Source organism: Dipodomys ordii, unplaced genomic scaffold (assembly GCF_000151885.1).
Source record: "Dipodomys ordii isolate 6190 unplaced genomic scaffold, Dord_2.0 Scaffold405, whole genome shotgun sequence".
In the NCBI taxonomy this organism is placed as follows: Eukaryota; Metazoa; Chordata; class Mammalia; order Rodentia; family Heteromyidae; genus Dipodomys; species Dipodomys ordii.
In genome coordinates this window covers 217,322-234,049 of record NW_012267621.1, presented here as the reverse complement: position 1 = coordinate 234,049, position 16,728 = coordinate 217,322, and the positions used below count along the sequence as shown (strand labels likewise).

At 34.0% G+C, this 16,728-nt stretch overlaps 1 protein-coding gene across 1 annotated transcript in view; it reads right to left on the bottom strand.

Moving 5' to 3' along the window:
• Positions 1–16,161, bottom strand: part of Tmem65 (transmembrane protein 65) — a 27,593-nt gene extending 11,432 nt beyond the window's left edge. Inside the window, exons 1-3 of the mRNA XM_013036758.1 lie at positions 16,053–16,161; positions 4,372–4,416; positions 650–717 (exon numbers count right to left, since the gene is read on the bottom strand). Coding sequence (XP_012892212.1) covers positions 650–717; positions 4,372–4,416; positions 16,053–16,110 — 171 coding nt within the window. The 5' untranslated portion in view covers positions 16,111–16,161. The remainder of the gene's footprint in view (positions 1–649; positions 718–4,371; positions 4,417–16,052) is intronic.
• Between the last annotated feature and the right edge of the window lie 567 nt (positions 16,162–16,728).

The window sequence follows — 16,728 nt, the reverse complement described above, 5'->3', positions numbered from 1 at the left end:
TGTAGGTCAAAGTTCTACAATGGATCGATCCTAAGACACCTTTAGGTTATTAGGTTAAATAGCTAGACTGAGGGCTAGTATCCAGACACTGATAAAACTTTTTTTTTCCTTTTTGGTCAGTCCTGGGGCTTGAACTCTGGGTCTGAGCACTGTCCCTCAGTCCTTCAGCTCAAGGCTAGCACCCTATCAATTGAGTCACAGTGCCACTCCTGGCTTTTTCTGTGTGTATACTGAGGAATTGTACCTGGGCTTCATGCATGCCAGGCAAGCACTCTACCACTAAGCCACATTCCCAGTCCTTGAAACAACATTTCTGAATGAAAAAAATTAATTAAATAATACTTATGTGATAACAACTACAATACAATCAAAGTACACCAGAAAACTTTATGTACCTTTTAAATAAAAATGCTGAAACTAGAACAGAATATAAACTAAAAATGTTTGACTAAATGCTTTGCCAAAAATCTTAAAGAGTTAACATATATGATGTTTTAAGATCAAGTTGGTCTAATCAATATGAAATATAATAAAAAAGCCTCACTTATTATAATAATTAAAATTACAATTATAGTATGCAAATTGTTAGGATAATACGGTTACATTGATTTCTTTATTAAAATAGAAATGATGAGAGAAAAAAACTTACTGCGACAATCATAATTGCATTATCCAAAAAGCCAAACCCTACGAAAGGTATCGCATTGTGGATGAATACTGGAAAACATCAACAGAAAAATATATTTGAAGATTCTGACATTTCAGAATGTCAAAAACAAATGTTATCATTGAACTGTCCTAAAAAGACTTGGTCACCAGTGGAATTTGTTTGTCATTAATAACGGTCAATAGATCTTGCTGTTGCTATAAGCTAAAATAATTTAATAGATCATATACTGGAAAACAAACAAAACAAAACAAATGTTAGGTCTTTAGTTACTGAAACACTCTTTCTCTCTTTCTTTCTTAATCTCTTTCTCTTTCTCCCTCCATCTTTCTCCCTCCTCTCTATCTCACACATTCACAGAAATAAACATAACAGAATAAATCATTAAGCATATATTATTAGTTTCATGTCTTGCCTGATTTATTGCTATTGATATAAATGTGTTTTTCTCTTATGCCTAAAGAGAACTACCATAAAACTGATCTATTGGAAATAATGAAAAATGTCTCAAATAAATTTTCAGGCCAACTATCTAACTACTTTCACTCACCAGTAACCTTTTAAGGATGTGTTTTATAAGTGATTATCTCATTCTTATTAGACATTGATGTGATGTCTTTCTCACCTTACAATCCAGAAGAATCCCTAATTAATACGACAAGCTATGAAGATTAATGTCTGTTTTACATGAAAATTTAACTTGTTCCCTTCCGACTAAAGGCACATCTTACCTCATCTATCTCATACATAAACTAAGCGATGTAAGACACTAAAAATGCTAAGATGAAAACCACTGATTGTTTTACACATTTACTCATATTGCATTTTCAGCATATTGTACAATGTGGAGTACATAGAATTTGATAATAATTGAGGACCACTAACCTGGAAAAGAAAATTTCATACTTAGAGAACTGAAGGTAGACTATGAAATAGATTCAAAGTGAGGAATAGGCAAAAGGCTTCATTCTGATTGATCTATAAAACTGCTCAACTACAGTCAGCTATCACCTGAGCTAAGCACTTCCTTGGATGAATATCAAGAATCTAAATTTTATACTATAGGTTACAAATATCAACTTGATTTTAGGTTTTTTTTCTTCTTTTGAATAAAATTACAATTTAACAGAAAATTATACTGAACATATGTAAAATGAAAATACAATCCAAAGGCCATGAAAGTTTGGTATCACCAAAACAAATTCCACACCATCAATGAACTTGTATATATAGAATGGAAATGTGTATCACATATACAATATTATAGTTGTAATATTACATAGGATACAACATAATAGGCCATTTAACCTATTAAGTAAAAATGTCCAAAAGGAAAATATTCAATATGAAGAATGTTTCTTGAAATGAGTTCTCACAGTGTAACTCACACTGGTCTTAAACTTGCAGTCTTCCTGTATTTAGCCTCCTGAATACTGGTATAAACAATACAAACACATTCAGCTCTTTTTTTTGGGGGGGGTCGCAGTTTGGTTGGTTATGGGGTTTGAACTCTGGGCCTGGACACTGTGCCTCAGCTTTTCAACTCAAGGCAAGCACTCTACCACTTGAGCAACAGCACCACTTCTGATTTTCTGATGGTTTATTTGGAGATAAGAGACTCACGGACTTTCCTGCATAGTCTGGCTTTGAACTGTGATCCTCAGATCTCAGCTTACGATATTAAATACTATTAAGGCGATAAGAAATGAAATAGTACACTGATGAAATGGGATTATTCAAAGAGGCAAAAAAAAAGTTCAAAATTCTTGGACTTTTCACACGAACATTCAAATCTGGCAATAAGCAGCTTATAAAACATATACACAAACAATTTCCAAATACATAGTACAAACACAATAGGCCAAAAGAGAATAATAAACTCCTTTAAATTCACCAAAAGAAAAAAAAGTGAAGAGAAAGCTACTTAGGTATATCTAGATATCATTTTCCCAATGGTCTCTGAAACATAAATAGGAAAAAGTAGTAGTGAGGCAGCTGGGATGGCTTTCTGGTTGGGAGTTATCTTACTGATGCCTCTAAAGCTGGCCAGTAACAAATAGTTTAAAATAGGGAGTCAAAAATAGTAATATTGGGACTGGGAAGGTGGCTTAGTGGTAGAGTGCTTGCCTTGCAAGCAAAAGGCCCTGGGTTCGATTCCTCAGCACCACATAAGCAAAAAGAAAAAAAGCTGGAAGTGGCACTGTGGCTCAAGTGGTAGAGCACTAGCCTTGAGCTGAAGAGCTGAGGGACAGCGCCCAGGAGCAGAGTTCAGGTCCCACGACCGGACCCAAAACAAAAACAAAAACACAGTAATATTATACTAATTTTCATACTGGCAAAAGCTCAGTAAAATCAAGATGCATTGCTATACTAATCACTTTGAACTATAAGATATGATGTATCTTTTTGTTTGTACCTAAATGGGTTCTATAAATAGAAACTATTTTTAATCCAAAGCAAAAATAGCTTTTCAAAAACAAATACGTACTAGATGTTCCACTGTGAACTTGAGACACAAAGATAGGTAAGATGTGGGTCCCACCACTCAAAGATTCAGATCAGTACGGTAAGTTATTCACATAAATGGTTAATTCCATTATCACCTACAAAAAAGGTGATACTACTATTCTATAGTGATGTTGATAGCTTCTAAGCTTGTAGAACCAAGAAAAGTTTACTTGGGAAGACAAATCCTGAAGAATTCTTAAATTGTTTTGGTATTTGAAGAAATCTACTAATTCCTAGTATGTTATATTCTACCTGTGAGACAAAAAAGGACTTGCTATTATCTTTTCCTAATTATTTTAACTTGCTCTCAGTAATGAACACTAATTTTTGACTCAACTTTCTTTAGCAAACGTTATTTCATAACTAAGCAGTCATTAGCAAATTACATTTAATATTTAACTACTTAATTTACAACCTACCCAAATTCACTCCTGCACTACTAAACTAGTTCTCTTTTTCCATCACCTTTATAATAATCCTAGGTGTTTTACATTAATTCTATGTTTGTTCTGTAGTATTTATTCCTATCATAACAGAGAAAAACAAAGTAACATCAGGAACATGAATAAGGTTCTTCTTGCTGGTAGTTTTATATAAACTTACATTGTTACAAGCAGCAAACCAGAAATATTTCTGTATCAGAAAACAACTCTACCTAGCCTTCAGTTTACAACTTCTAGTTCAACAGTTACCTTAAAAATCTCTCCATTTTGAGCTGGGCGCCGGTGGCTCACGCCTATAATCCTAGCTACTCAGGAGGTTGAGATCTGAGGATCATGGTTCAAAGCCAGCCCGAGCAGGAAAGTCCGTGAAATTCTTATCTCCAAAAAACCGGAAGTGGCGCTGTAGCTCAAGTGAAGTGCTTGCTTTGAGCTGAAGAGATGAGGGGCAGCGCCCAGGCCCAGAGTTCAAGCCCCACAACCCACCAAAAAAAAAAAAAAAAACCCTCTCTCCATTTCTACTTAGTAAAAACCCTCTTTAACAGTATTAGATATGCTGTAACAATACAGATATCCCATAGTGTCAGATACATCCCAAAACAAGTTTATAAATTTTTGCTCTTACAAAATAAATAGGCTAATCCACACTATCTGGGAAGATTTAATTTATCGACTATTCTGTGCTATTGATGAAACATCGTTATTTCAAGACCAAAAGGGAGATCCATTCACATTTAACAGTTCTAGAGACATTACCATATCTCAGTTGTCCTGGGGTGGGAGGTTGAGCTTCCAATTTTTCTAAAGACAGGGGAAGAAAAAGTATAGAAAAGAATTAGTTACTAAAGCATAACCATTTTATTATGATGAAAAAAGTATCAGCAAGCTTACAAAATGGGATATCAGGTCTTATCTATAAATGATAATCAGTTAGTTGATAAAAATTATTCAATTAAGAATCAGGCTCAGGCTGGGAAGGTGGCTCAGTGGTGGAGCGCTTGCCATGCATGCATGAGCATGAAGAGCTGAGGGACAGCACCCAGGCCCAGAGTTCAGGCCCCATGACTGGACCCAAAAAAAAAAAAAAAAAAGAATCAGGCTCCTGGTTGGGAATATTATGTGTATAGGTAGAAATATATATTTCACATATGTGTATATATTCATGTATATTTCATATATTCATATATTATACACGTATTATATGTATATGTACATTTATATATATATGTGTGTGGATTAAATTGCAAAATTAGCAAATGAAACGGAGTTTTCATTACAAGCCTATCATATATCATGTACAACTGGCTTTTTCTTTCATGAACATCATTGTATCTATATACGGTGAATATATTTCCATTAGTTATAGTAAAAAAAAAACTTCAGAATAACTATTCTTTTTTTGGGGGGGGGTCCGGTTGTGGGGCCTGAACTCTGGGCCTGGGCACTGTCCCTCAGCTCTTCAGCTCAAGGCTAGCACTCTACCACTTGAGCCACAGTGCCACTTCCGGCTTTTTTTTTCTGCTTATGTGGTGCTGAGGAATCGAACCCAGGGCCTCAAGCGTGCAAAGCAAAGCAAATGCTCTACCACTGAGCCACCTTCCCAGTCCATAACTACTATTCTTTAAGATAGTATCTCTACATAACTAAAGAAATAGATATAAATATTGGTAAGAGTACTCAAATACATCATGTATCCTTTAAGAATAGGAAAATTATAATTTTGAAGCAATGCAATTACAACAATGATTTTATTGGATTATGTAATGTTCTTTAATCAATACGATCTGATAATACACTGAATATTTCCATTTTTAAAATCTATGCCACTAATAAAGAGAGAAAATATTCTATGCAGCAACCACAAAAAGTATGGTAGCATTCAAGATGACAGGTAACAATACCCAACATATGGCATAAATGCCATTATATGCAAAAATTAAGTTATTACAGAAGCAAGCTACTTACTCATAACAAAACTATCTAGCCATCTTTACTGGTTAAAAAGACAGATAAGGACTGGGAAGGTGGCCCAGTGGTAGAGGGCCTTGCATGCATGAGGCCCTGGGTTCGATTCCTCAGCACCACATAAGCAGAAAAAGCCAGAAGTGTGCTGTGGCTCAAGTGGTAGAGTGCTAGCCTTGAGCTGAAGAGCTGAGGAACAGTACCCAGGCCCAAAGTTCAGGCCCCACAACCGACCAAAAAAAAAGACAGGTAATGTCTACCTTTATTTTCATCTAATGTAATAGAATTGATAATATAGTCTAATAGAATTCATAATATATTTTGTAACATTCTTCCCTAAAAAATTAATACAAACACATTGTTCAAGGTAACAATATATATTGAGCATTCAAAGCAACACAAGAACTAAAGAATTTGGCTTAAAAAAGAAAATGAATCTCCTTTGATAATCTAAATAAAAATGCAGTCCATATTTTTGATCTTTTATTACAATAAGATATAGTCTTATAATGGCTTTACAATATTATATACTAAAACTCCATGTCTAATCAGTTACATTTAACCAAACTATGTCCTCCATTCGTGGGGCAGCACTAACACTTCAAAATCTTCTTTGATGCTTTCCAAACTGAACTAGCAATGGTGGCAACTAGCATTCTCCAGTATCTTTCTGGCGCAGTGCACACGTGACAGTGACTACATACCACAGCAACGTGTCAACAGTTCTGTCCTCACCATCACTGCATAGTTCTGACCCTGTGAGCAGTCCTTGTCAGTTTACGGGGAAAATCTTGAAATACCTAAATATTCAATCCCAGGACCTTCCCCATAGTGAGAGAATTCAGAGTCCTTGCTTTTACTTCAAATTCTCTATACATTAAACAAAATATTAATAACACTAGGGACTTACTATATATTAGTAAAAGACAGGAAATAATCGATTACTAATTCTTTTTTACTCTATGCTAGTATTAAAAATTAAATTAATATGAGGCACTTATGGCTTACACTTGTAATTGTAGCTACTCAGGAGGGTAAGATCTAAGGTTGAAGGTCTGAAGCCAGCCCAGGCAGGAAAGTCCATGAGACTTATCTCCAATAAACTACCAAAAAATAAAAAAAGCTAAAAATGAAGCTGTAGCTCAAATCTCAAATGCTAGAGTTAGCCCTGAGCAAAAGTGCTCAGGGATAGTGCCAGGCCCAGAGGTTCCAACCCCAGGACTTGTGTATATTACGCACATGTCTCTCTCTCTCTCTCTCTCTCACACACACACACACACAATATATATATATATGTATATATATATATATGTATGTAATAATAAAATTAAGAGAAGAAAATACAAAAATAAAATACAAAGGAGAAAGAAGGGAAAAGAAAACCACTGGCATCAAGATGAAACTAAGATTCTGCTTCAGAAAGAATACAAGAGAAATCATAAAGGGAACACTTCCTAGAAACAGGAAATTTTATTGGAAGTATCGTTCCCATTTTTTTTAGTTGTTCATTTGCTCATTTTGAGGCCTTTGCCACTGCAAATTATCTTCTTTACTGTTTCATTTGAGTCAAATTGCAAATCAGAAGTAAAATATATTAGTTAAAAAGAAAACAACAGAACTTGAACATAAACCCAAGATACCTATATGGATTTTAAAATGTAATCACTGCTAACACAACCTTCCTAAAACCAGTCACAATAAAACCATAAGTTTTCTTTCCATATATATATATATATATATATATATATATATATAAACTATTATGCTCAAGGAAACACAGTACAAACTGGGTATGCATATTCTAAAACATCTATTAATAATTTTACGAGGAACTCACCAAAAAGAGAAAAATAAAAACCTTCAGACCTATGTGCTCCATGGATACAACACAAAAATCCTTAAGTGAATGTTAACTATTCTGTTTCCCTAAAGTATGTTTACTTTGTGTTTTAATTTTTGTTTCTGCCTGTCCTGGGGCCTGAATATTGTCCCTGAGTTTTTGTGCTCAAAGCTACCACCTGAGCTACAGCTTCACTTCCTGCTTCTTAGTGCCTATGTGGAGATAAAAGTATCACAGACTTCCCTGTCTTGGCTGGCTTCAAACAATCATCCTCAGATCCCAGCTTCCTGAGTAACCAGGACTATAGGCATGAGATACCAGAGCCCACCTTAAGTTTATTTATAATAGTGAAAAAACAACCACATATTCAAATTTCCTTAATTTTTCCCTTTCTTAGGTAGTTTGTACTTTTTGAAGTTGCTCTTAATAGGAGTGTATGTCCAGAAGATAGAGAAATTACCTACAAGAATCTATGGAATAATATTTATACATGGGATTCTGTTTCATTAGATTTCATATTTTAAAGTCATTAATGGAACATAAAAAATAAAGAGTTGCTGTAAATTGCTACCTTATAGGGTAGCAAATCAAATAAAAATTATTTGAGGTGAGCTCTTCCTCCTATCTGTCCTTGAAAATTTAAATATATTCCCTTATTGTATAGACAATCTTTTTTCTAACACTAAATATCCAATTCATTGCAAGCCTTGAAAACCGAAAAATACTGAATGTGTTAAAAAATAAGATTTTTTTTCAGCACATTCAACATTGTGTTTTGATACCAATGCAAAAACACAGTAAGTAAAATAATGTAATATATTTAAAGAAAACTTCTTTTATTAAATGAAACTAAGTTCTTAAAAAGAATGGGGTATTTCATTTTCTAAATAACAAAATCAGAAAACCACCATAGCTTATTATGGTACTATGTAAAATAATAGTGAATTTTTAAAGAGAATATTTATTTGATGACTTAATCTCTTTAATTAGAGATTTTTAAAAATTTTTGAAAGAAAGATCCAGGTACCCAAAAAGTTCCAGGCCATATAAGAAAGAATGTCAAACCTGGATGAATCAGTAGCGAGCATGTGTGTCTTTCACGGTCTCTCTGGGGTTTGCCAGCAAGTGGTGTAAACTTGCTACCTTTGGGTCAGACTGCTTGCACAAAGATACAGCACAATATTTAACACTTCAAGAAAAACAGACAAAGAGAAATCATATATAGCCATGCCAGAGATTTCCAGGTTTTGCTGTAGAGCAAAAGGTTTCCTCTGCTCATGTTCTGAAAGACTGTTTAAAAAGAAATTCTTGACCAATTGCTTGTTTACCAATTTCCTTAAAGAAAGAAAAAAAATGAATAAAGTGGAATATTGTGGGAGAGAAAATTGGCTAAGTATAGATTCGAACAAATTAAACTCCATTTAATGTTTTTTTTTAATTTTCCTTTTTAATTTTCCTGTATTGAAAGGTATCCAAAAAGGGTTTTTTGTTGTTGTTTTTTTAATTAGTTAAGATTAAGCAGAAGCTTTCCCAAAGATACATACTTGGTATAGTTATCCTAGAACAAGCTAGACTACTCCAGTGACCACAAACCTCTTAACCACATAAGTACTTCCATTTTAGAGCTCCATTTATTTGCTTCCATCAAAATTCCTACTAGGTCTTCTCAAAACATTTTTATACCTTTGTAGCTAAGACATGACTTATATTAAGTTCTTTTTAATCAGTGCTAGTAGACTTTAGCTTTTAAATTTTATACTCTTTTTGTGTGTGTGTGTTTGTGTGTGTGTACGTATGTGTACGTGTGCGCGCGCATGCTGCTCCTGCACTTGAACTAAGGGCCTGAAGCTGTCCTGAGCTTTTTTGCTTGAGGCTAGTGCTTTATCACTTGAGCTAGAACTCCACTAGTAGCTTTTTGGTGGTTAACTAGAGATAAGAGTCTCAAGGATTTTCCTGAGCTGGCTTCCAACGGTGATCCTCAGATCTCAGCCTCCTGAGTAGCTAAGATTACAGATGGAAGCAAATGGTGCCCAAATTTATATTAAAAATGACAATAAAAAAACACACTAAACTTTAGATTGGACTTTTTCCACTGTGCTAGGAACTAAATCCAGGGCCTTACAAATTCTAAGAAAGCACCCTACCACTTACATCCCAGCCCTTTTGTTTTTTTGTTCTGGAGACAGCCTGACAGTTTTTCCCAGAAGCTCCCCCACATCACCCCTGCTATAATGCCCCTTATTCCTGTAGCTAGAAGGTATGTACTCCTGGCTTATTTTAAATTGTAATTTTCAAGAATATTAAGTACTAAATTTTAGAATGGAATCTGTGTGCCTGTAACCCTTAGCCTTCTCTTGGTCTTACCTGCAGTTGTGGCCAATCCTAGATATACTCCCTTCCCTTTGAAGAATCATGTGGGCATTTATCTTTTTATCAGGAAATGCCTGTCAGGGCTAAGTGATTTCATAAAGCCTAGGATCTGTGATGACAGATTCCAGATGTGCAGTTTCACTGCACCAGCATAGATAAAAGGCCTGGGATCTTCAGTCCTGGCAGACACCTTAAGAGAAGCCTTCTGAAAAAGTTACATATCAGTGTCAAACATTACTACACTGTTTTGTGAAGTAAAAAGTACCAACAGCTTCTTTGATAATAGCAAACAATAGAATTGACAGTTAAATTCTCCAGATTGTAATTTATTTACCATAGAAACTAAGTGAACAACTAGGTGTGCCTCCAAGAATCTCCCTGCCAGCAGCAAACATCATGCTCACATCCCTGGCTCCGGTGTTTGACTTTCAGGCAAGAGAGATGGAATGTCACAGGAAGACTTGTCAGACAGTAAAACACCATTTTCCCTCTCAAAAGGAACCTAAGTCACATATTACCCCCACCCCCAAAATTGTTTTTCCAAACTATTTTTTAATTTTCTTTTTTGTTGTTGCTGTTGGTCCTAGGGCCTGAACTTGGCCTGGGCACTGTCACTCAGCCCTTTAGCTCAAGGTTAGCGCTCTATGACTTGAACCATAGCACCAATCCCAGCTTTTTCTGCTTATGTGGTGCTGAGGAATCGAAGCCAGGGCCTCATGCATGCAAGGCAAACACTCTACTACTGAGCCACCTTCCCAGTTCTATTTTTTAATTTTCAAGTACACACACACACACACACACAGATTCTGGTTTTTTGTTCTGACTTTGATCTATGGTCATTCATCTTCTGTGGAATTCTTTCCTACTGGTGAGGTATCTGTTTTGCAGAATTACAACATATACCACATGTGACTTCTGTAGTTGATTACATCTGACAGATCCCATTTGCAAATACCACTTCTGCCCTTGAAAGTGGTATTAGTTACTGAATCTATGAAGAGCAATAAGCATCAAAAATGGGTCCAAGATCCAACTAAAGATGCATACCTGAGAGTAAAGCCCAGGCTTCTAGGCTTGGTTAGTCTATCTCCTTTCAAAAGGTCCCATGTTTTTCCCCCAGTGATGGGTATTAACTTTATCTATCAATTCCTTGCCCTACTAGAGTAAAGCTCCTCAGACAACCCACCAAAAAGTTTATTTATGATAAATAGAGGGTAATTTATTATAAGAATGTAGACAAGATATAATTTAAATTTAGAAATTTTCAGGCCCCAATTGGCAACTTAATTGGCAAGATTCCTACACAAAAAACAACTACATAGGACACCTAGGAATTTAAGATTTAACCTATGAATATCTCTTTTTTAACATATTTCCCTGCAAATATACTGAAAAAAGAGTCCAATATTATCAAATATTTATGCAGTACTTTTAAAGATAAGGTATGCTTACCTGGTGTACATCCTTTTTATAAGTTATTCTACTAAGAGATACACCTTAAGCTGAAAATCAAGACTTTAACAAGAAACAGTGTAAGTGTAATAGTTACAATATCCATATTTTTGTGTCCACTGTAAAATTATGTTTACAACAATGGTATTCCTAGAAAACAGAACTATGTTCCATAGCATTTAGAGTAGGTTCTATTAGGTTATTTAGTAGACACTATAATTTGTCATTTTCAAACTTAAAGGGGATATCAAAAAACAGAAGAAATAGTCTTTTTTCCTAGTGCATTTTCTATTATGCTCTGATTGTAATTATAATTCTAAAGATAAATTATTTTAGCCTATTATTATGAATGTAAAAACTGAAGGTGAACATTAAGAAACTTCTAATAAACTTCTTCTGAGATGATATAAACTTTAAAATGACATAAAAAGTTTCATGCACTTAGTCAAATCCTTTATAAGTAATTCAGCAATCTCTAAGATCCAATTATCCAGTTTCTGACCTTTTGACCACCTAATCACACATAGCCTATTAAGATTTATTAAAAGAACAGAAATGAAATTTAATCTGGGAATGCAGGGCCTCAATTCCCCATAGTTTTGAACATTATGAATAACTGCTTATTCCTGTTTTGTTTTTTTCTTAGATACAGTCTTGCTTTGTAGCCCAATCCATAATCTTCCTGTTTCAACCTCTCAAGTGCTGCTGGGATTACAGATGTAAGCTACAACACTCCGCTGCTTAGTTTTTTAATAGAAATAAAATTTCAAGTGTATGGTAAGACATATATATTATATGTAATACATATAACAACACCTTAAAGTTACAGATTAAAATGTAAAACATATTGCATGCAAATAATCTAACAAATCATATTAAATACATAAAAGTCATGCACCAGGAGGTATTTATAAAGCTACACAAATACCTAAGGCCAAATAATATACTTGCAAAAACTGACATTGAGAATTTTTTTAAATGAACCTTTTAGAAGCAGCAATGAACTTGATTTAGATTTTAATTGACATAGGCTTTTTATAAATAATGAAAACATTTGTAAAAGGTCTTTTAAAATTATTTTTAAAACATGTTCCTTAGATTAAACCCATAAAAGCACTTGTGATCTTGTAATTTTATTTGGCAATCAAAAGAGATTCTGTAAGACATACATTATGAAAAAAAATTCTACTTAGATCTTACAAGAACCAACATAGTCACCTCAACCTTTTGGGAACTTATTGTGCAATATGAAGCTTGCCTGAAACCTATATTGGTACCTTGGAGCAACTAATGGATTTCAGAGCTGGTATAGGTTGGTTCCATAGCAACTGAAGACAGGAGTTGGCCAGTAGTAATGATAGGAAAGATACAGTGCTCAGTTAAATGTTAATGTATTAACCCATTACTTGTGGAACTATAGACTAAGTAATAATAAATATTAGAGGCGTGATAGTTTTATATCTTTCAATTCATGGTGTTTTATTTTTCAAAAGGATAATCAAACAGAGTACTGATGTGTGGGCACTTTTACATGTCTAATTTATACACTCATAACAAATACCCATATCTTAACACAAATTTCTCTTCATGTTTTTGGGAGACAGAAATTATTATATAATGATATTCCTTTTTAAGGCAAAGATATCAAAACAATGGTAATAAAAACTAGATCTTTTACATATTTTAGCTAACTAGCTTTCAGGTTTTAAAAAAAACATACAATCATTTATAATACTAGAGATTGAAAGCAGAAATGGAGTTAGATAAAAACAACCTATCTTATAACTTATTAAACAGTAGTTCTGTCTGTGAGTATGGCCACAGAATTCCCCCAAAATATTCATTTTAAAATTAAATTGCTTAATATCTAAGAATCAGCAGTGATTTCTCAGTTAATACATTACCTTTTTCCCTTTCAATCATCCCTCAAACAAGAATTATTTTGTAGAATGTTACAGTTGAGAGGATTCTTAGAAACCATCTGCCTGTGGTTCTCAACATAGAATTGTGCCTCATCCTAGAAGCATCTTAGAAATGTATAGTGGTTTTGGACATGATAACAATTGGAAAATACTACTGGATCAGAGATGCTAAATTCTCTCTATAGAGAATCCTTCACAAACGAAGAATCATTTAACCTAAACGCCACAGAATGCCCACTGAAATGAATTTACTTCTCTGATATAGACTCACAGAGGTGTAAAGTGACTTAATCAACAATACACAAGTGAGTTCAAAACCTATCATCTAGCTTCTAATTAAGAAGTTCAGAACCTATAATCTAGCTTCTAAGTTCAGAACCTGTAAGAATTTAGCTTCTTTTACTTAATAAGTTCTTGATAGAGAAGCAATAAATTATTTAAAAATCATAAATCATAATCAAGAATCAATACTTAAATACACAAAACTCTACCAAAACACTGGTCATCATTAATACTTGAACATAGTAAGCCAGGTTGACAATTATTTCCTTTCAGAACTTGAAGCACATCATTCCATGACCTCCTGGCTTTCAGAGTTTCAGTTGGAAAATCTGCTAATCTCAAGGTCTGTCTCTATATTTCACTTAACACTTGTCTTTTACAACTTTCAATAATCTTTTTTCATTCTTACACTTGATATTTTAACTATTACATTAACTATTACATGGCCTTGTTATATTTGGTATTCAAAGAACATCCCTTACTGGATGAGTGTCTCTGGGAAAGTATTATTTTCTTGACTACATTTTCCATGCCTTTAGCTCCAACTCCTCTTCTTTTATACCCAGGATTCATTGTTTTGGTCTTTTAATGGTGTCCGGAGTTCTTCTACATTCTCTTTGTACTTTACTTAGTTCTTAATACTGTCTGCATGTTAGCATTCATCTACCTTATCTTTACCTCAATAATTGTCTTCCACTTGACCCAGTCTAGTAAAAAGTAATAAAACTACAATTAACAAAAATGGCAATATCCTCTTCTTCAAATTGCTCCCCCCAAAATAATTCACTTTCAGACATTTCATTTTCAAAACTTATCAAAGCTACATGACAAATGAAGAAATCAAATGAATCATCTGTTGAAAAGGGGTACTGCATAATTTCTATTGATTTCATAGAACTAGATACCCTACAATCTAGCTTCCACTGCTAATCCTGACTAGAAGAGCACTGAATTAAAACGTGAAAGGACTAAACACAAATCCATACTCTATATACAACTAGATGAAAAATCCTAAACAAATACTCATGTTACACAAAATGAGGTGTTTAAGATTCTAATTCTATATCTCTTCTTTACTGCATAGTAATAGTTTTAGAAGAATTTACCTAAATATTCATGGAGATGTATGTTATGATAATGGACAAAGCTACAAAGGTGAGCATGGATAAGACTCCTCAGTTATCATCCAATAGCACAGAGATATTGTCATCATCTATAATACTATATATACTACATCTACTCTATAATACATCTTTTCCCTACATCATTCTAAAACTGGGAAGTATTTTCAGAATAATTTAAAATTAAAATTTCTTCAAAATATACTCACGTTAAATACTTTTTATGCCTTATGATTTTTATTTTTTTAATTTTAAAATAACATTAAAAATAGAAGAATTTTCACAAGTATTGACACATTAATATGCATATATGTGTTAATATGCATACATATTCACTGTGTCTCTATATTTCTCTCAAATTCTTACAACTTAGATTTTGTCCCTGACACAAATTATAAAACCTGAGTAGTATTTAACTCTTATCCTTACAAAATTTCCATTGGCCTATGTCTATAAAATATATGTGTATGTTTTCACATATACTGACTTCAACCAACTTGCATGCATTTAAGTTAGATAATAAACCATATGATAGCAGAATTTTAAAAAGTTTTAATAGCCTTAAAATGAACTTATATAAGGCTTTCCAACTATTCAGGAGTATATTCTTTAAATAGTAGCTAAGCATGTAGCTCCATGGAGAGTGTTACCCCAGCATGCATTAGGCCTTGGGGAGATTCTATTCCACACCAGAAAAAAAAAAAGAAAGAAAGAAAGAAAGGAAAGGGAAAAAAGAAAATCAGAGAAAAGAAAAAAGAAGAGAAAAACTAAAAGAAAAGAAATGGAAAGGTTCTCTAAAGATCTGGTGATTAAGTAGTTTCTCTTATATATGAGGTTTCAGATACTAGGGTATCTAGTTCTATGAAATTAATAGATGCTCCCTCATCCTAAAGTAGCCCATAGTCTTTGCTGCTTACATTTTATTTGCTTGGTTATTTTAACAATTTTAAAAATACACTATTGAGCCAGGCACTGGTGGCTCACGCCTGTAATCCTAGCTACTCAGGAGGCTGAGATCTGAGGATCGCGGTTCAAAGCCAGCCCGGGCAGGAGAGACCGTGAGACTCCTATCTCCAATAAACCACCAGAAAACCGGAAGTGGTGCTGTAGCTCAAGTGGTAGAGTGCTCACCTTGAGCTGAAGAGCTGAGGGACAGCGCCCAGGCCCAGAGTTCAAGCCCCACGACCAACAAAATAAATAAATAAAAAATAAAAATACACTATTTAAATAAAATTAAACAAATGATTGTCTACTTTCTTAAGGTTATAAACTTAACCCTTCAGTTAGTTAAACATGCAATTATTATTCGATCATATCCATGAAATTCCAAGTTAGAGAACAGCAATAAATATTCTGTTAGTCTAACATGCTAATACAAGGAAAACACCTTCAAGCACTCTATTTCAAAAAAGCAAGAGTTCTGTCAGCCAGATGCTATGCTACTTATAACAAACATCCAACAACCCACATGGTAAGAGTGTACTGTACCAAAACTATCAGGGGTCTCTGCTGATGATACCTCCTCCGCATGCTTCACAATGACCATCTCAGGCTTGGGATATCTGCATGCTAAAAATATTCTAATATCAAAATGTATTCAAGCACAAATTAAAATGTGTATAAATGTTAAAATGTATATGAAGTTTAAACATGCCATATGCTAGCATATAGGCAATCCCTCCTTTGTACAGTAGTGCGGGACTAAAAAACCAACAATATAAATTTGACATATATAAGCAGTCTTAATAACCAGTGTGGACTGTGATGGAGCCTCCTATAATCTCAGCACTCAGCAAACAGAAAGAAAGATCATGAATTTGAAGGAAGCCTAGGTAAAAGAATGAGATCCTGCCTCAAGAACAAAAACAAATCAAGATTATAAAATTAAAAATTAAACTAAAATTAAATATATAAAATAAACTAACCAATATGGCCTAGGGTACACTGCAGTGATAGAGAATTTGCCCAGTGTACATGAGGCCTTGGTTTCAATCCCTAGAATAGACACAGACAGACAGACAGAATCTTCATCTATTAAGCAGAAATAATTCCTTCTCTATGCAAGAATAATAAACAGAATAACTATCTGAAAATTCAATTCATCATGTGGTATCCAGCAAATATGGGTAAGTAATGATAGCAAAGATGGTCTTCACAGTAGCAA